The 19,797-nt window shown below is 47.3% G+C and overlaps 2 protein-coding genes across 2 annotated transcripts in view; one reads left to right on the forward strand and one right to left on the reverse strand.

Annotated features, from left to right (window-relative positions):
* sulf1 (sulfatase 1) overlaps positions 1–7,050 on the forward strand; it is a 34,843-nt gene extending 27,793 nt beyond the window's left edge. Inside the window, 6 exon segments of the mRNA XM_056433692.1 lie at positions 66–137; positions 867–1,039; positions 1,163–1,305; positions 1,506–1,629; positions 5,015–5,396; positions 5,398–7,050. Of these exon segments, the coding sequence (XP_056289667.1) occupies positions 66–137; positions 867–1,039; positions 1,163–1,305; positions 1,506–1,629; positions 5,015–5,396; positions 5,398–5,917 (1,414 nt within the window). The 3' untranslated portion in view covers positions 5,918–7,050.
* Positions 7,051–7,610: 560 nt separating this feature from the next.
* Positions 7,611–19,797, reverse strand: part of LOC130206021 (solute carrier organic anion transporter family member 5A1) — a 29,413-nt gene continuing 17,226 nt past the window's right edge. Inside the window, exons 5-10 of the mRNA XM_056433693.1 lie at positions 16,808–16,972; positions 14,521–14,719; positions 12,323–12,482; positions 11,609–11,850; positions 11,390–11,454; positions 7,611–10,143 (exon numbers count right to left, since the gene is read on the reverse strand). Coding sequence (XP_056289668.1) covers positions 9,695–10,143; positions 11,390–11,454; positions 11,609–11,850; positions 12,323–12,482; positions 14,521–14,719; positions 16,808–16,972 — 1,280 coding nt within the window. The 3' untranslated portion in view covers positions 7,611–9,694. The remainder of the gene's footprint in view (positions 10,144–11,389; positions 11,455–11,608; positions 11,851–12,322; positions 12,483–14,520; positions 14,720–16,807; positions 16,973–19,797) is intronic.

Below are 19,797 nucleotides of genomic sequence, written 5' to 3' on the forward strand. Positions count from 1 at the left end.
TGTGAGGCCTGATGCAAAACCCTACTGGAGTCCTTAGTCTCTTTTTCTGTGTATACAAACAACAGCTATTTTAGCAAAGGAGACAGAAACAAGGCAAAGAGAATGAAGAGCAGGAATGATCAACTCCATCCCTTTAAGTGAGTCCCTCTTCCCCTCTCATCGTGGGTTTGCTGCATTTAGTTTGACCTTTTCCCTGTTGTCATGACATACTGACCGCGATGCACCCGATGACGTGTAACGATTGTATCTCATCGTGCTGTTTCACTGTGCATTTTGAATATCTTGCATGGCCACTGCATGTCAGTTTGAACATGAAGCTCACATTCATTTCCATGACTCTGTAGGCCCAGCATGTGTGTGTTGTAGCTGTGTACCGTGCTGAGTTGACGATGTTTGTCTAGATGTTTGTTTCTAGAATCGAGTTTGAATGCAGATGCATGGCATGGGATCTTTGTGTGTGTGTGTGTGTGTGTGTGTGTGTGGAAAGACAAAATGACTCAGAATGACTCAACAGAGGGGAACTCAGTCGATCCCTCAAACACAGCGATCAGCTCGCACCAGGAGACATTGGAAACAGATTGCGCCGCGACAAAGCAGCAGTTTTTTGTTGCCGCGCCTGTTCTGTGTTCAGGCCGGGGGGATTGAGGGGGACAGTGGCGACAATGTCATCCCAGAGAAAATTGGACCTAGTAAGAGCTTAAACATGAAAGTAACAGGCTGTCATATTCTGGGCGATGCCTTCTGGAAGTCCCCTCCGGATCCTCTTCCCCCCCCCCCACTGCGGTTACTGGCACTGGAGAGGGCAGGGGCTGATGTCATCGTTGCATCAGCGCTGTTGTGTAATTCTCTCACGTTTCTCCCCACAGGGAGCCAGCGCTCGAATTAGATGGAAAGGCCCAGTTGTACAACGAGATCCGAAGGAGAAAGAAGGAAAGGAAGGAGAAGAAACGCCAGAAGAAGGGGGACGACTGCAGCCTGCCCGGCCTCACCTGCTTCACACACAACAATGACCACTGGCAGACCGCTCCCTTCTGGACATGTATGTGTCTTGACTTCCAGCTTCAAGCTCATTTGATAATGAATCGTTTGTCCGGTCTGTTTCGGTATTTGTTCGTAGTTGCGGTGGAATTTACGTTTCCAATGAATCTTGATGTCCTTCTAGTGGGTGGGTTCTGCGCCTGCACCAGCTCCAACAACAACACCTACTGGTGCCTGAGAACCATCAACGAGACCCACAACACGCTGTTCTGCGAGTTCTCCACCGGCTTCCTGGAGTACTTTGACCTCAACAATGACCCCTACCAGGTGGGTGAACAGCTGTGCTAGTTGTTTGCGTCTGTCTTCTTTTTCTCTCCTTTGCGAAGCCTTTTCAGAGGCACTTGCATTTTAAAAAACTGTATTTCTATTGTGGGAGAAGGAGCATCCTGGAGATGGCTAAACATGCTCATTTAAAACCACATTATCAGTGTGATGGTTACATGTCTGTGTGTGTTGTACCCGTGCAGCTGACCAACGCGGTGTACACAATGGATCGGGATGTACTGAACTCTCTCCATGCCCAGCTGATGGAGATGAGGAGTTGTCAAGGTTACAAGCAGTGTAACCCCCGCCCGAAAGGCCTGGACACAGGTAAACATGCTCACTTTCTGCCGTTTATTGATCCCTAGTTCGCTGTCCAACAGTTGTCGGGCATGTGGACTGTTCCACTGGGTTTAGTGGTCGTTGTTATGCCAACAATGACTGAAACAGATGTTACACTCAGAAGAATTGGACAAGTTAATGCGTTAAACTATTCAATTAAAATGAGTGAAATGAACACTTAAAGCTGAATTAGTAATATGAGTTAGGGACATGTGTGTGTTTGAGTCTCGTCTTCTGCCGTGTGTCCAGTCGGTTTCAGTCTCAGTGGTGTGTGTTGCCACATATCTGCATGCTGCAGGTGTTTGTGGATGACCCAGAGATTTTAGGTGGAGTTCAAGGAACCTTCACAGTGTTGTGTGTCTCTCGTGTTGAATGTTCTCTTCATAAGGACACACACTCAGACCTCTCTCTCTCAGCACAGGAACCTCCACTCTGGAGGAAGAGTTTCCCCACTTCCTGTCCACGCACTGAGCTTTGAACGAGAGCATTCTTCAGCCAAACGAGGCCCCGTCACAGTCGAACGCCCTGGCCGTCGTCCTCGTCGTGACTCACCGGGTGTTAAAGATATTATTTGGAGGGCGCTGTCATCAAGGCAGTTGAGCCTTTCGTTTTATTTGAGCCCGTCATGCATCGCTGCCATAATCAGCCACAATGTATTTTTCTTTTTTACGACCACCACATGATCCACGCATCCTTCACTGGGCAAACATCCCAGCAGACGGAGGTAGTTATTAAGTAACGCAGCGACGACCGGAGCCCGCGTGCCGCATGGCAGCGCCGTAGCGTCTGTGTGTGGCATGAAGCGGCTGCGCTGTTTATGTCCCGTGGATAAAAACGTAATGTCTGTAATTACCAGCCGGAGAGTGCCAAGCTGCTCTGAGCGAGCCGGTTGTGTTCCAGTGTTGGCGCGGTGGACCGGTCCCCTAGCAGCCTCACATCTCCTCCTGGTCCTGGCTGCTTTGCTCCGCGTGACGCCAGCTCCTTGAACCGATGGAAATTAGTGTTGTGGTTCCAGCGAGTGATGTTTTTTTGTTTTGAGGAATAGATTAATATGATATAACTATCTGGTGAAATGGATCGAACATTGACATCTATTTGCGGAGTGTGACTTAAGGGCCACGATCACCTGACTGGATAAGCGTGTGTGTTTTCCTTTGAAAGGGAAACCCCCGTTGAGCTCTCCGCCTCACAAAACACTCAGTTCTGATCATCATCTCCATGCAGCCCAATCGTATGACCTTTCAAACTTTTCCTCCCAGTTTTCCTCCATTCAAATCCAAATCTCTTGACTTGTCGTTCCTCCCTCCCTCATTCTGATCATTGGATAATTCATTTCTCCATAGGGAGTCGCAGCTGTGCATGAAGAACTCTTCAGTGTGAATGATCTATTTATTTCCCTCTCGTATCTTCCCGATTCACAGCATTAACAATCGATTGCTTTTATTTTTCCGATCAGGAGGTAAAGATGGAGGAAGCTATGAGCCACACAGGTATCCACCAATTTTTGTTTCTCTTCAGTGGCTTCTTCTTTAACACCTGCATGGGCCCAATTGCCTCATTCCCACTAATCCATCCATCCATGGAGTTGCTGGCGCTTAATCTGTGGCTGCATGCTGGGGACACGCTAACAACTCATAACCAGAGGGTTGTTTCCTTCTCATCGAAGCACATTCATGTGTCGCCACCCCAAACAATCACTCTGAACACATGGCAGATGTTGTCTGCTGCATATTTTCACAGCTTTGCTTGAGAGTGAAACATTTAAAGCAGTTACCCCCCCCCCCTAAATGAAGCCTCTTTAGCTTCTCTTATGATAGCATGGCTAAATAAGAACGATGGGGTCACATAGTGAGGTGCTGAATCTGTGCTTCTCCCTGAGACCCGAGCATCGAGTGCACGTGAACGACGACGCATGATGCTGGACCGTCCCGCCTCACGAGTCGGACCTTTTGGCCAGTCAGCTTATTTGCTTTCTTGCAGAGTCAGAAGGTCAACGCCCCTCTCACATCTGTACACTCAATATTAAGCTTTAGTCCACAGCTGGTTACCAAAGCAGAATCTGTCATTTGTGGTTTTAGGGGAGTGGCTATCTCTGTCCCCCTGCTTCCAGTCTCTATGCTAAGCTAGGCTGACCGTCTCCTGGCTGGAGCTTCATGCAATGAGAGCGCTGTCAATCTTCTCTTCTGGGCCACAAGAAGATGGGCTGTCCGATGCCCGGGTCACTCAGTCCACACGTTGCTCCCGAAGGCTGAGCCGTCAGGGTGTGAGTGTGAATGAGCACTAGATGACATCCTGATGAGCCGTCGGGCTCGTTGCTGTGCAGCCGCCGCCATCAGTTTGATGAATGTGTGTGTGGAGGGTAAAAGTAGGGAGGAGGGTTCATCGCTTCAAGTGGTCAAAAGACTCAACCGCTCCATTTACAATTAACAATCTACATCTGAGGGGTTGGGGGGGGGGGGCATGTTGGACTATTCCTTTAATATTACCCTCCATGTCATTTCAGCCATATCTACAAATAAAGCGTCATCACATTAGCGCTCCGCTGTAGCATGACCCTCAGAGGCCTCTCGTGGCCGTTAGCTCGTGGTAGAGTGGACACTTGAGTTGCTGTGACCTCTCCGTCCTCCCACTGACCTCTGCCCTTTTGACCTCTGTTTCTGATACCTGCTTACCAGGCAACAGCAGCATGGAAAGCAGTCCAAGAGGAGAGCGAGCCTCTCCTTCCTGTGAGTCCCTCTGTCGACCATCTCCATCCTCCAGCTCCACTAGAGCTGACCTCACGAGGAGAGACACGTGGCACCGATGCTTCTTTTCCTCAGCTTTCACTTGCGGACACTTGAGCTTTTTTTTCCTGCAAATTTTCTTTCATTCGTGTCTTTTTCGAATATATATTTTGTATTTCTCCATGATTCTGTGTGGGCATCCACTCTTCAGCAGAAAGCTCCTTGTCTGTTTTTTATTCATCACCTTTTTGTGTCCTCTGCTGCTAAATTATTTTATTCCAGGTTGCCTGACTTTGCATTTCAATCCAGTGCAGACCTATCATTAACTACGCCATTCCATATATTTTTTGTTATGTGCAGCTCAGTATGTTCGTCTGTTCTGACGGATCACTTCATGTTTCTCCTTTCAGTCCGTCTCTCTCATGTGAATGTCTACGGCCGCATGTGTTTGCACTACTCATGGCTCGAGCTCAGTGTGGGTGCTGTGTTTGTCTGCTCTGCAGTTTGTATGTGAATTTGTGTGTGTGTTTTTTTTTTTTGCTTGGGGCCTCGACCCCTATGGAACTGGCTGCTCTGGGCATCGCTGCATGGTGTCTGAGTGAACTTGAAAAGAGCTCCTTCTCACAGTCTTCTGTTTCTCTGTTTGGCAGCACACAGCCGATATGGGACGGACGACAGGGTTAAACTTCCCAACTTGACAGACGAGGAGGTGAACTGGCAGGGCCTGGAGGATCTGTATAGCATAAACGAAAGCCTTTATGAACGTAGGCCTGACTACAGCCCCAGCCCAGACAACTGGGTCAACTTCCAGAAGGATATAGATAATATGTTTGCACTGCGACACGCAGACAACAAATTCAATCGAACCCATGACGACTCCACCCTGCCAGAGCTGGGCTCCGGGGCCGGGGGTGGAGGCTTTGAAGAGGGCAGCGGGGATGAGTTGGCCCCAGCCAGCGACGTCTGGCCGGGCCTGGCCGCAGAGGCTCGCCACACCACCCCCGCCCCCAGCCAAACGCCGTCAGCACCACCCACCCAGGCCCACACTGGAAAGGAAACTGGAATCGGTTGTCAACGACCTTCCCGAGAGGCTTTTAAACCGACTCGAGGTGTCTGTGATGTCAGAATCCCCCGTGATGTTACCACCAGGTCCAAAAAGAGACGGGGCTATCTTCCAGAGCGACATGTGGCCGCAGCAGCTGGAGGAGCTAGAAGGAGAGATGTTCAGCGGGAATGGAATGACGGAGCTGGAGACCCGACAAGACAACCTGCTGAGTCGTCACAACAGCCTGCAGGCCCCGCTGGAGCCCGGCCCTCGGGGTCTCGGCCTGGACCTCGAGGAAGAGGAGGACATTTTCCAGGCCCAAGGCTACCTCCCTTTATCCCCACAGACGTTGAGGCCCAAGGTGCCGGCCAGCACCACCCGGAGCCCCTCCACCACACAGACTCGGGTCGGGCTGGTAGCACAGGTGCTGCCTCAGTCCACGCTGCCCCTCACCCTGGACTACGAGGGCAGCGGTTCTCTGCCTCGGCCCTCCAATCAGACGCTCTGAGGCCGACGAGCCGCTGGTCGCCATAGAGACAGTTATTGGGAGATGAGCTTGCCAAGAGCAAGCGATGCCACCTCAGTCGGTCAGAGTTGTATCATGAGTATTAATGTTATTGTTTATTTTTTTACAGGTGCTTACAGGAATTAGTAGTTTTATGTTTTTCTTTTTTTTCAAATATATATTTAGAAAAGAAAAAGCCTTAATGCAGCTAAACTCAAGTGTCGGGATTAAAACATTTTTAATTTCGCACGGATAACACCATTGATGATTTTAATGTTTTTATGAAAAATAAGTGAGTGGTGAAACCATTTCAACATCTGAATGAATAGTTAGCATGAGTCAGCGTTAGGTGCTCCAGTCTGAAGAATCTCTGAATCATAAACCTGCCCATTCACCAGTACACACTCCATATCAATAAAAAGGTTAAAATGCACTTTTGAACTAGTCCACGTGATGTGGATATGAAATGTGTCTATGTGTAAAAGGAGATTTTCTGAAACTTAAAGATTATTTCTACTCGCTACTTTTTTTTAAACGTCCGACGTCAGAAAAGTTTACAGAATCCACATGAATCCACATGGGCTTCACAAATCACTCAGACCTCAGACTTGATGAATGTTTTTTGTATTATTTTGATCTCCTTGCCATACAGCATTAGTAGTATCCGAAAGTTTAGACAATCATGGGACAGTCAACAGTAAATATACCGACAGCTTGACCTGAGGAGTTGCACCAGCTCTGACTTTACAGTTACACGTGCAGCACTAATCACAGCATTTTATTTTAAGTAAAATTATTATTACAAACCACAAGCTAATACTGACACAATCACCAAGAGCTGGTACATGCTCGTTGTCAGACTTGAATTCTTATGTTCTGATCCTCCTCAGCGTTGGGTTATTGTTTCCATGTAACTCGTCCATACAAACCGGTGCTATGCACTGTGTTCCAGCTTCATGTATGACCGCACAGTCGGGACAACATATGTTCACCTTTATACCCGTCGCTCATCCAGAGGTCGCTTCTGGGTCCAATATGGTTCTGCAAAAAGCGGACGCTGTCCTTTATCTTTGTTTTAGAACAACTGGTTTCAGGAAAACCAGGAAGCTGTTAAGAAATAAACCCTTTCAAACTTGTGATGCGTCCGCCGTCAAGTTTTGTCGCACCACATGAAACAACGCTCTGCAATAACTCATTCTTCAAAGTCCATTTTTAATCCATTTCTTTAATGACGCATCAAGTATTCAAGGCATTTGTAAACCAAGAGTTCGCAAACATCAATTGGACCTCTGCTGCTGAGGAGAGCTCGACTTTCAGAATACAGCTTCTTTATTCTGTTCTTGACAGGAAATTCACTTTCGGTTCAAATACTGAGAGTAAAATGTTGTAAACACAGGAACAGTCGAGGTGGAGTCGCCTGCCAGTCGTTTGAACAGCAGGACACCGACTCCCAAGTCGTATTTGTACAGGACCGTCGTGTCTCATAATAATAATGATCTGTGCCACTGCTGGATGATTCTCTACCCTTCCCTGTGTACATCGGCGTAGCAGTGGAGTCACGAGGTAAAAGCTGAAGACTGAACGGTTCAGTAGGTATAAGAGTAGAATTACAATCTAAATTTTAAACATTTTCACTCAAACATGTTCATTTGGTATTTGATCAGAATAGTGTTGCGTAAGCAGCCACAACGCAAAGTGAATGTAATAAATACTTTATTGTAAGATGACTCACATTTGGCTTTCTAGTCACACACGGGACCCGATCAATAATCACACATTGGTATTCCTCTTTTGAAGCTGCGATGAACTCAGAGCGCGAGGAATGGTAGAGAACCATGACGATAACCCGACTCCTCCCACATGATGACCCTTAGCGTGTGAATAATACTGTTCAGGCACAATGAGACATCCTCACTTTGAGATATTATTTTCATTTCAACTACAATTTCATGGGTAAATTCATAACTATGCTTCTAACTATGCGTGAGCTCTATAGTACGCTTCATTTGATCTGTTGATATTTACACAATCATCACTTATGAATATGACATTTCAGCCACTAAGTCACGATAATACTAAAATGAGTTATGCCGTTACCACGTGATAATCTTCACCGGCAGAAGCCCACGAACCTTGGCCAAAAAGGTTAACTTTTAAAATGTATTCCCTGCATCAGATCATCCATTCCGTTGCACACTTTTAATAACAGAATGTAATCCAACTGATCTGAATCATTTATGAAATAACTTTATTAGACTTGTCTCATACATTTCTTTTTAACTTACTAATGTGTCTAATATTGAACAAAGGACTTCCTGTCCTTGTCAAAGGAAGCTGTAGATCCATAAGCCACTTAAGAAAATAACATGAGCCCAAATTAAAAGAAAAACCCACGATGGTAACTTGACCTTTGTGCAGTGACTAGTTTAGTAGTTAACCTTTTAACCAAGTATTTCATAGTAGACACAAATTCACTGGCCTTCACACAATCACCTCTTTGTCCACTAGGGGGCCCCAAACACCGAATAATCCACATCCTGTTACTCCTGCTGATAAAAGGGGACCATTGTGTCACCATTGTGTCACCATTGTTTCACATGCTTGCTGCACTACTTTCTTAAAAGCCTAGACTACTAGAGAACTACTATGTACATCTGAGGACCTTTAGGATTTCAGGCCTCCTTTCATTTGTGGTTGGTGGTTTGCGATAGATAAGACACAAATAACTTAACTTTAAAGAAGTTGTGTATTAAATGTGGTCAAATTGTGTTGAAGTCTTTGCCACACTCTTTAGAATCTCCACAACACATGTACAATCACATCTTCTGGACGTACAGTAGCGTCAGCACATGGTCAGAGACGAGCGACCTTTCTTATTCATTCATCTTTTTTGCCATTTGGCAAATGATTCCACATTATGACAGTTAAGTAGTGTGGTGTGTGATGAAATATAGATTTCATAGAAGTCATTGAACACTGTACCATTGGCTTTAAGCTACATGTTACCTGGCCAAGGGGGAGGAGCTTCCTCAAACGGGCGCAAACATAAAAGTTCAGTGACATCTGTTACCGGACCGAGCGGAAGAGTCCCTCAGCTGAGAGGACAGGGCGCTCGCTTTGAGAACTGGACCGGCCCGAGACCGCCGAGAGGCACTGGTGCTAAACAGGAAGGGAAATAAATGAAAAACACTTCTTCAATTCTTATGATCGAAACAACAGCAGAAAAGAGGAAAGGCGGAGAAGGCTCAAATACAAGATATGCTGATGTGTTCAGAGCTCAGACTGGAAGAGAACATGGAATTATGAATGAGCCGACGATAACGTGTCGCGATTGAGCGGGGACTAAGAAAGAGATACCGATGTCATACAGGGGGCTGTACAGAGGGAGGAGCTGGACATCGGATCTTGCATAGTACAGGTGTGTCAGTTGTGCTTTAGAGGCGGTTGATGACTCATCTGTACAGAGACGTTAATGCCCTGCCCGTTAACGGAAGCACCATGTGATGTCTTTGCATCATCGGAAACCTTCAAGCGGAGGTCTGACCTCCTGTGTGGCGACGGCCGATACGCTCAGAACTAAGGAACCCGCGTCAGCCTCCCGTACGAGCAACAACGAGCAGCCCTTTGAAGGTGGCGGCTGCGTCTCCGCCTGCATGTCGTCCAGCAGCCGTGGAGCGCCGCCCGGCGTCCGATTGGTGGGAAGCAGACACTGTGCGGCGACAAACACAAACAGGAAGGCACGTCTCACAATGGACCCCCGGAGGGACGCGCAGAGCGCTCTCAGACGCGGGCGCTGCAGTGCGGCAACAGGGTGGGCGGGGTTAATGCTTTGAGGGCGTTGCCGGGGCAGCTGAGGCTGCTGTGGCCCCGGCTGAGCAGCAGGGCGGCGGGCGGGTCGAGCCGCGGCGGGATGAACACGGGGCAGGAGCGGGTGCGAGCGTGGCTTTTGTGGCCTCCGGCGTGGCAGATGAGCTCGCTGACCGTGCCCAGAGGAGGGAGGCGCTGGCGCCAGCGATCGGCCCGATCCTCCTTGTGCTTGATCGAGTACCAGGTGAGGAAGATGAAGATGAAGCCCACAAACTTGAGGCTGGCCGCCAGGCCAAAGTAGACGAAGCGGAAGGAGGTGACGTCGTACTCCGAGCAGGAGCCGTGCACGCCGCAGTCCTGCTGCCACAGCATGCAGGTGGTGTCGATCACGGCGCCGAAGTAGATGGGCGTGGGGATGTAGGCTGAGGGAGGAGAGAGAGGAACCGTTCACATCGGGGTCAGAGTCGACAGTTCATTCTGAGCCAGTCTTGACGACACAACTTAAGTCTTAAGTCACTAGTTTTCTCCCATTTATAGACCCGTTTATAGTTTGGGCCTTTCTCACAATTTAAAGTGGGCGGGGCTCAGTTGGGGGGAGGTGATGTCATGTATCTCCTCAAACCAATCAGAGGTTGGCATCATAAGTGGCCAGGGCTGTAAATCACATCTGATCAAACCACACCCACAAAACTGATGAAGAAAATTAGCTGAATGTGAAGATTGTTTGGATCCTGAACTTTAACTTTGTTCATTACTCATTTAGTTATGAAATAATAACTTTAGAGAGAAATTCTAGGGTGTGAACTTTTATTTCAGGGTCGATACAGTGTTTTCTCCGTGTGTCGATGATTTACAAAAACTATGCATAAAGCAAACAGAAAATACCTAAAAACATTTAAACAGTTAGTTTGAATAACATCTGCCATCACAGACTGTATACGATATGATTTCCTGTAAGTACAGAGTAAAAGTATATTTTCAAAATCATGAAAATGTTGTATATGTAAATAATCCTTAATATTAATGTCATTGAGATGCTGCACCTGTAAAACCATCATTCTACCACTTGGTGGCAGCATGTCATGCAGATCAGAAGCAGCTCTGAGCCCCTCATGTCAGTCATAAAGATGTCATGGGATAGTTAAGTCGTGAAAAATGTATAACATAGTCAGTGAAAAACTAAATCATAAAAAAGCATTGCATAAAAGTATAGCATGAATAAAGTGATGCTATAGTGTGCCATGAAAAGTAATATTAGTGTCAAAAAAAGTTACTTTAAACCTTTAAAGTCATATTAAAGCATGTCAAAAAAGTCATAGCCCTCTGCTGCCCTCCGTGTGAACGTCTTGGTGGTGCGAGAGGCGACACTTTGTGCTCACACGGCCCCACCGAGCAGGGTGGAGGCGTCTCGAACCCCGGGGCCATCACACGCCGACCAACACTAGAGTTCACGGGGGTCGTCCATGCTGCTACATTCCTGCTCTCTGGGAAATTGAAGGGTGTTCTCGAAGAAACGGGAGCCAATTAAACTTGACTGCACGTGATTTACTGTCCAATTATAGAAAGATTTATTACAAATACGTTGCTTTCACTAAATATAACCATTTGTCCTCTCCAAAATCCCTTTGACCTTGAACATCTCATTTATCATTCATATCAAAAACTTACCAAGAGTCCGGAGCAAGACAAACTGCATCCCGAGAGCAAACGGCCTCTCCTGTTTATCCACCGACCTGAGAGAGGAGACACGCGTGTCACGACACAGACGCGCTGCTTTCAGAGGAAACACCTTCCATGCATTGTTATCCTCCAACAGACGTGAGACGTTGAGCACCAGCTGAGACCAACAACCAGCGGGTCACCAGCTGCAGCCGTGACGTCACTGACCTGAGCGTGACGATGATGGCGGAGGGCTGGGCACAAGCGGTGATCAGAGTGACAATGAAGAGGAAGATGAGGAAAGGGATGAGGGTGTTGCAGGTGCGGTCACACTTCCCCGAAATGGCATAGCCGTTTTCGTTCAGGTAGGTTTTAACGATGACCAGTTGCAGCTGGTTGACCTGGCCGCCGGAGGACGGCGTGATGACCTGTCTGCTCTGCACACAGCCGCAGTCGGTGTAGTTCCTAATCTGTCGTGGGAAACAACACAAGCATCTCCAAATACGCACTCAAGGTGGAGCTCTCTTTGGAAGACGACTCAAATCTGACGCTCATTCCATTAAAGGATTCCTGATATCGTTGCGACGTGGAAAAAACAAATGTCCACGTTGACACACACGCGCAGGCAGACTGGGAGGCGCCAGGGCTGTGGTGGCGTCCAGACATTCCTTTTCCTCACGCTATTATAACTTCCTATCTGGCATTGTTGTGGCGTCTGACACTTCCTGTACTTTCAGGACTGTGGGAGCCGAATGTCTGCGTGTTCGTTGTGATGAGTGCCTCCACTCTGAAAACATTTCCATTACTCCTTTTGTGTTCTACTTGAAGTATGCACGGCTACACAGCCATCATTTCAGGAACAAGAAAGCGGTGAAGCAAGGAGTGTAGCGAGTCTATGTTATTTATGTGTGTGTGTGTGTGTGTGTGTGTGTGAGAACCGACCCCAGTGCTATCATTGCCCACGGTGCTGCATCCAGCCAGACAGGGGTTGAAGTAGGTGATGCCGTCAGAGCCGCAGACCGGCGCGTACTCGTGGATCCTGCAGCCGCAGTTCACGTTGCAACTGCCCGTCAGGTTCCTGTGGGTCATCGTAAGGGTCGGACTGCATGAGGGCACACAGAAAGCATGCGTTAAGAACAACAGGGGCCCGACTCGTTATCATTGGAACGTCTTTCCTTGCATTTCAAAACTATTGGATCGTGTTAAATGCGCTGACCGAGGTTTCTTTTCTTTTTAAAATTCACACTTTGGAGATAGGCGTTAGCGCGGGACGCGGCCGAGCAACGATATGGAGGAGCATCTGTTCGTTCTCTACACACCAATGCATTTAAGTTAGTTTTAGTGCAAACTCTTTTACAACTGTTCACACTTCCCATAGAGCCGATGTTCCTGGAGCAAAGAGGATGATCCTTCTTCCCCCCTCTCTCCTGCCCTGCACGGCATCCCTCTATAAGCGATTGTTTCAGCAGGAACAAAGAGCCACACAGCCATTGGCCGGGGAACGACACCTGCAGGGCCTCCAGAGGCCGTGCGGGAACAGGAGGTGGACTTTGTCTAAAGCGGGAGCAGTGAAGAGAGTCCTGGCTTTTCTCTGGGAAGCTCTGAGCCCTGACAACACGCCGCCTGGGAGCGATGCTGCAGCAGCACCGACGTCCACACAGCCAACACCGACGACGCATCGGCTCTCGGAAAGATACTAAACGGATACAGATTTTTTTTCATGAGACCAAAAGGTGATACTCAGCCTCATTTGTATATTGGTCGTCACAGGGGGAGTACATTTGAGCCTGTGCTGACATAACAGTGCGACATTCCACACACTCTGTGCGAGGGAGGGAGGGTGTGTGTGTGTGTGTGTGTGTGTGTGTGTGTGTGTGTGTGTGTGTGTGTGTGTGTGTGTGTGTAAAAAAAAAAAAGGGAAAGAGGCATTAGTCCTGCTGAGTCACAGGCTCACTGCACTGATTGCACATGTCCTTTTTTTCCCCAGACTAAACCGCGGCACTCACTGAACCCTCCAGATGTTGTGGCCCCCGAACAGAGCGCCGAGAGGCTTAATGTGGTCGAGTGCTGCAGACACCGAGCAGGGAGAAGGATGCTGTATCAAGTCCTCCTCCGTGACAGAGGACACCAACGGTGTGTGCACATGATTGTGTTCATTGGACAGCTGACTGATGGACTGCCGACTGCTTTTCATTCAGCAAACAGGCCCAACTCATCATCACGGAACGCTTTTGCAGATATTCAATTCATTACATAACTTCACCTTTGGAGTTCGTTTCACCCTTTTTTTCCCTTCAAAATACTCTCTGGCCGCTCAGCGGGGGAGAGCTATTTCTCGACTAATGTGGGAGTCCAGAGAAGTGACACAAAGGGTGGGCTCGGCCTAAACATTCCTCATGTGGGTGCTGCCGGTGACCGGTGACCGGTGCTGCTCATAATGAGGAGCCGCTACTGGCTCACACGTCTCGTTGGCCCCTCCATAAACACTGGCTTAAACAAAGACGACAGGTGTTAATGGCTCAGCTGTGGGGCTTCAAAGGGCCCACCGACTAATAGCCAAATAATCACCATGAATAACTTTGTTATGCGAAAAGTAAATTCACAGAGGTTGAGCAGTTTCACCTCTTCGTGTTGAGTCTGAGATGAGGCCGTCGGCTCGTCTGTAAATTCTACAAAAGGTAATCCACTATCAAAGTCATGTTATATATCCAATACTTTGGACTAAGATGCTATAATAATAATTAATGTGTGTATGACAGTGGGCAGAACACATATGAATGATTTCCTAGTCGTGGGTGCCGACGGACATCCGCTCCGGGTTTCTGTCTGCAGCGCCGACACACGGTGCGGCCGGGCTGCTGATGTGCTGTTGAGCCGCGGCCTCAGAAATAGAGGTGGCAGAGTGATTCAACGGCGCCACGAGAGCAGATGCCAGAGTTGCTAATTAATCATTTGTTCTCCAGCACATGCTGATGCGATCGGTGGCGGCGTCTCAGGGCCACACCTTCCTCCAGTAACAAGTATTTCTATAGATAGATAAACATTCATGAGCAGACTTTTTGGTTTTTCACAAGCCGTGCAGAAACAAAAAGGTATCCCTGGCTTCATGTTGTGTATATAGTCAGTACATTGGTCCTTACCCAGTGGTGTACGGTATGTTGATGCCTCCTAAGTTGATGCTCTCGCAGCCCACGATGAAGAGGGTGGAAAAGCAGAGCAGAGACACCCCGCTGCAGATCATGGCCAGCTTGGCCGACTCTCTGGCGCCGAGCTTCAGCTTCTTGATGATGTAGCCCCCCAGCATGATGCCCACCCCGGCACTGGGCACGATGATCAAACCTGAGAGATCAGGGGGAAAGACGAGAGGGTGAGATGTGGCACAATAATAGAGCAGCTAATATGTGTCGTGAGAATTTTTTTTTAACACTGACTTAATTGGTGCGATGTGTGACTGACTGAGTGCAACAAGCATCTGATCTCCCGTCTTGCAAAGCAGGAGCACGAACATGAATAGTGTGACCTCGTCGTGGTTTTATCTGAAAGCTTGTACGGTGTCTTGTTGGACACGGGAGCTTCAAAAATCCAAGAACAAATAACTAAACAAATGGATCACAAGAGGATTCGCCCCGTTACTGTGACCAGGCTCGGCTGTGGGCCACCAGTGGGTCCTTTCAGACGGCGGCAGCACAGAGCAGTGCTCCCAGTCGACTAGCACTGGTCTGATTGACAGCGTGAAGAAAAGGCAACGCTGGCAAGTCGGAGCGGGTGTAAAGTGTCACATTGTGCAGGAGTTACGGCCGCGGGAGGTTGCACATGGCGCCCTCGAGCCCGGTCACGGGCAGTCACGGACCGCGAACAAGCGAGATGGGGTCAGTCAGCGGGGGCGGAGGGTCAGCAGAGACGGAATCAGTGATCCAAATTCATGGGAATGTCATTCGTGTGTAGCAGAGAAGGAAAATGTGTCTCTTTGAGCACTCGGTGAGCGCTCGGCAACAGATGCGGCACAACGTTCTCTTGTTAAGTGCATGTTTAGGTGCTGACAACTTGTTTTCTCTGGGATTAAACATGTACACAGCCAAACCAGATATCATATCGGTGGCATCAGGCGCACACACACACACACTATTTTGTAGGATTTAAAGCAATACAAATGCTTTACACATACGTCATCTGGATTAACAGTCATGTGATAAATGTGTGCATCTATTATAGAGATCTGAAGCGGTAAATCTCATGACAAATATTTTGCGCCTCTTATAATTGTCAACTTCAGCTCGTACAGCAGAGATACGGAAGAAAGGAAGTGAGGTGACCATATGTTAGTGACATATGTAGATATGGACACACGCGTTTCTTTCTTTCACAGAATTAGATTTTCGATCCCTCCTAATAATCCTGAAACCAAATTTGTTGTGTTTTTGAACCATTTGCATTGACCCAACTGATGGATGTGCAGATGCTATACATGTTGTGTACAATTTACAAGCAGTGCAGAGGGTAGTGTGTGTGTGTGTGTGTCTGTGTGTGCGTGTGTGTGTGCGTGGTGATCCTCTCCAGCAGCCAACAGAGACCTGTGTGCTGCAGTCAGGGGATGTAATGGAAGCTCATCACTGAATGAAAGTCAGCGGTGACTCATCGCTCTGCCCCTCTGACTTGTGAGTCGTCATGTGCACATGGAGGTGAGAACAAATGTGAGCTTAAACTGGTACTACAAAGTGGTAATATACACACACAAGGTGATGATGCATCATCTTGTTTAGGATCAGGATGCTTTGATTGATCAGATTAAAACGCAACGAAAGCAACAGAAAACAGTTTTCTCACCAAGTTCCACTGCAGTGAATACCGTGTTTCCTTTAGACATAATAGTTTTCTAATTAAATATTTATAACAATATTTTCCATGCAGAATAAAACACAAAGTCCTACAATAATAATGTAATAATATGTTTATTTCTCTGTAACTTTTGGATACAACTCAAGAAGTAAATGATCTATTACTGCAGAGTTGGGTAATATACAGGGGTGAACATAACTGGTACGCATGCGCGAAAATAATCAACAATGCGTAATGCCACTTGTGTTACTTCGCGCCTTTGCGTACTTGACCGATCTGATATTGATCGTCTCTACACAGCAGCATGTCATTCTGTCTCGACGTGTCGCGTTCACACTTCTCGGCTCTCCGTCTCGCGTCGCTCAGCCGTGATGCGCGCACACAGGTAATATATTCTAATTACCCTATAAATGCCATCATGTTCTATTGCATAATTTGCAATGGAATACATTTTGTTTACTTTAGTGTTCAGAATATATTGTACAGAGTTCCTCATTATAGGCTCCCACACATCCTTAAAGATAGACCCACAACGGCTGCAGCGACTCGCAAGACAACTCAAATGTATGAACAAAGAGAAAAAAGACCAACCGGTGTATATGCTGGCGTTGGAGGCGGGGATACCAAACTGTGACTCTATAAACTTGGGGATGAAGGTGATGAAGGCGGTGACGATGGCACACTCTGCCGTGTAGGACAGGCTGACGAACAGGAAGGTCATGTTGCTGAGGATCCTCAGGGCTGCCTTGGGGAGGTCTGGAGACAAGACAGAGCACGTTGTTACAGCGGTTCCACAACAAACGCACATCAGTCCCTTGGTTCGGTTCTCCCGGCCGCGCTATCTTCGCTGATCGGCGTCATGAGAAGAACGATCATTACCGGCAAGCTGGAAATGAGGAAAAGCTGCCTGCAAACTGTGCGTCATAATTACCTTGTGTCATGAGTACATTCAACACCAACTTTAAATGTCTCTGAAACACACTTACATACACCAACCATGTCTCATTACATCTGGTATCGAGTCCCCTCGTTTCCTGCAGGAACAAACAACAAGACCTCAAACACACAGACGCCCTTTGACGCTTGAAAAGGTAAGATGGCTACCAGCAGGTTTGGATGTGGATCATGTGCATTTCTGCCGAGACCCAGAAACAATCCATGCTCTGCAAAGCCAGCCTGAATGCGGGTCATCCTTGGTTCATCATAACAAGGGCAAACATGCCCTTTACGACTGGCCGAGGGCAGTGTCCATACGATTCTGTCCATGTGGTTAAAATCCAAGAACATATTTGTTACCAGGCAGAACAGGTTTGAGATTTCTCTTTGGATCCATTAATAATGGAAGATACGCATCAGATGTCCCGTTCTGAATAAACAGACGGAAGTGAAAGGAGATTCAGCGAGGCAGATGCTTGCTGTCATGGCAACTCAAATGTGGGTCTTCCAGTTAGTTGAACAACTCATGACACCACCGTGCTGCCCATACAACTCAATGAGGTGTCCGTTGACATGCCATCAAGAACCATTTTACCATTCTCCTGCCAGATTTAGAAACCATGAAATCATGTCCCTCTTCACTTTAAGTCTGATTCACAACGCCCTGTTTAATATAGAGACATTACAACATGTTAAGAGAGGGAAAACTACGTCTGTCAGATCATTTGTAGACCACTAAGAAGCTTGTCTTGATTTGTTTAGTGTCTATTCTCTGGTATTTAAAAAGTTTGCTTTGCGTGTCCTTGCCAGAGAACACAAGGTTCTCCAGAACGTACACGCTGCTTCATCTCGGCAGGACTGAGGGCAAAATATTTCAGGAGCAGCTTTGACAGAATGGGGATCTCCGCAGTCCACAGGGAGCTCACATTCAAGCTGCTGCTCCTCTACATTAAAAAAGAGAAAGCAAATATAGTTTGGGCACCTGGTGAAGATGTACGGAGGAACACCCGGCACATGCTGCAGGGGCCTCAAACTGCCCTCCATCTGGAGCAGTGCTGTGGAAACGGATGTTATCTGTCATCTTGTTTGTCTCACATCCAGTGACAGAAAAAGTATTCGATTCATCCGTCTAGTTATTTTTTGTGAGCTAAAAATTAATTATTTATTCAGAGCAAAAAACAAGAAAATGATTTTATTTTTCCTTTGCTTCTTTTCCTGCAGCTGATATCCAAAAAGGCCGGGAGAGGTCCCTTCATCAAAAATGATTATCAGTAACTTAAAGAAGCTTATGTGCACGTAAGGTCTCTCAGTTAAAATTAATCTTAACTTCGGGGCTGCTCGTTTCTGTGGAATGATAAATGGCAGAGGACGGCAGCCCGAGAGAGAATTTATCAAGAGCCGGCAGAATATGTGAAAATCGGGTTTGGGGATCTTATCATCTCCTTCAGTTTGTTCTCTCTGTGAAGTCTTTCTTTTTCTCTCTACTTCAGTGAGTGTGTGTGGTCGGTGAACGGCCACGTTTGGGGACAAAAGTCAGGCGTCAGAACATTTGGCTGGTGACAGCTCGTCTAACTGAGCACATTAATGTCGGGACCGATTAGGCCGACGGACGGCAAACAGAAAGAGCAAAAGAAAAAAGGCAGAAGTGTGTAAAGTGGATTATTACTATAAGGAGGTTATGATGAAGGCGGCCAGCCTAAATGGGTGTGGCACGTTGCATTGATTTGGAGCCAGCCGTCTGAACTCCAACTGATCGTGTTGTAGGCGGGGCGATGTCAGCATCTGTCGGTGTCGTCTCAGATCAGAAAGGTATGAATAGAATAGTGACCCTGATTATTTCATTCCTGTGGAGCTGGGCTGTAATCTGGTCTGGAGGGGGACAGATGGCACGGTCCTGGTGACATTTACAGCAGCTGCTCTCTCAATCAGACGGACCACTGCGTTGCCACTCGACACTTTCTTGTGGGAATGTATTTGATGACTTGGTCGAATTCATCAGCTTTTTGACGCACATTTCTCTTTGTGAGGAGACCGTTGACAATATCTGTAAATGCACTGCAGCTTTTACAAGAGATGTTTCAACCTACCCAGCTCTCCTAAGCAGTGGATTAAGATGACATTTGAAAAAGCCTTCACCCATTTTAGATCACATCCCTCAGCATCCCCCCATTTAACAAAATGTGCACAATGTTCTTTGTTCCTTGGCTCGGACCTACTTGACAAGCTATTCTAGTCGATCAATCGATTAGAATTAATTAGTCACACCGTAGTTGAAAGTATTCGTTAAAACTACGTTTGTAAAACGTCTCTTTTCAGAAAGAAAGAAATGTTAAGAATTGCTTGCAAACAGCAGTTGCCCGAGGTCATAATCAAAAGTGCCTCCCTGACGTGCATTACTGAAGATATTCAGTGTTGGCATTTTTTCGTGTTTGCTGACTATCTGAAGTGTGGGGAAAATCCTTGGTCAAAAAACACTTCAGTGCGGCATATATTTCACTGAAAGTGCTGAATTTGTGCAATGGACAAACACACACAAACACCTCAATAGACGGACACGCACAGCTCTGCAATACATTACAGATCCAAACATTGAAGTGCCTGGGTCTGCAAAAGTGGCCATAGTTTGCACAACAGGCCAAGACATC

This window comes from Pseudoliparis swirei, chromosome 16 (genome assembly GCF_029220125.1).
Source record: "Pseudoliparis swirei isolate HS2019 ecotype Mariana Trench chromosome 16, NWPU_hadal_v1, whole genome shotgun sequence".
Taxonomy (NCBI): Eukaryota; Metazoa; Chordata; class Actinopteri; order Perciformes; family Liparidae; genus Pseudoliparis; species Pseudoliparis swirei.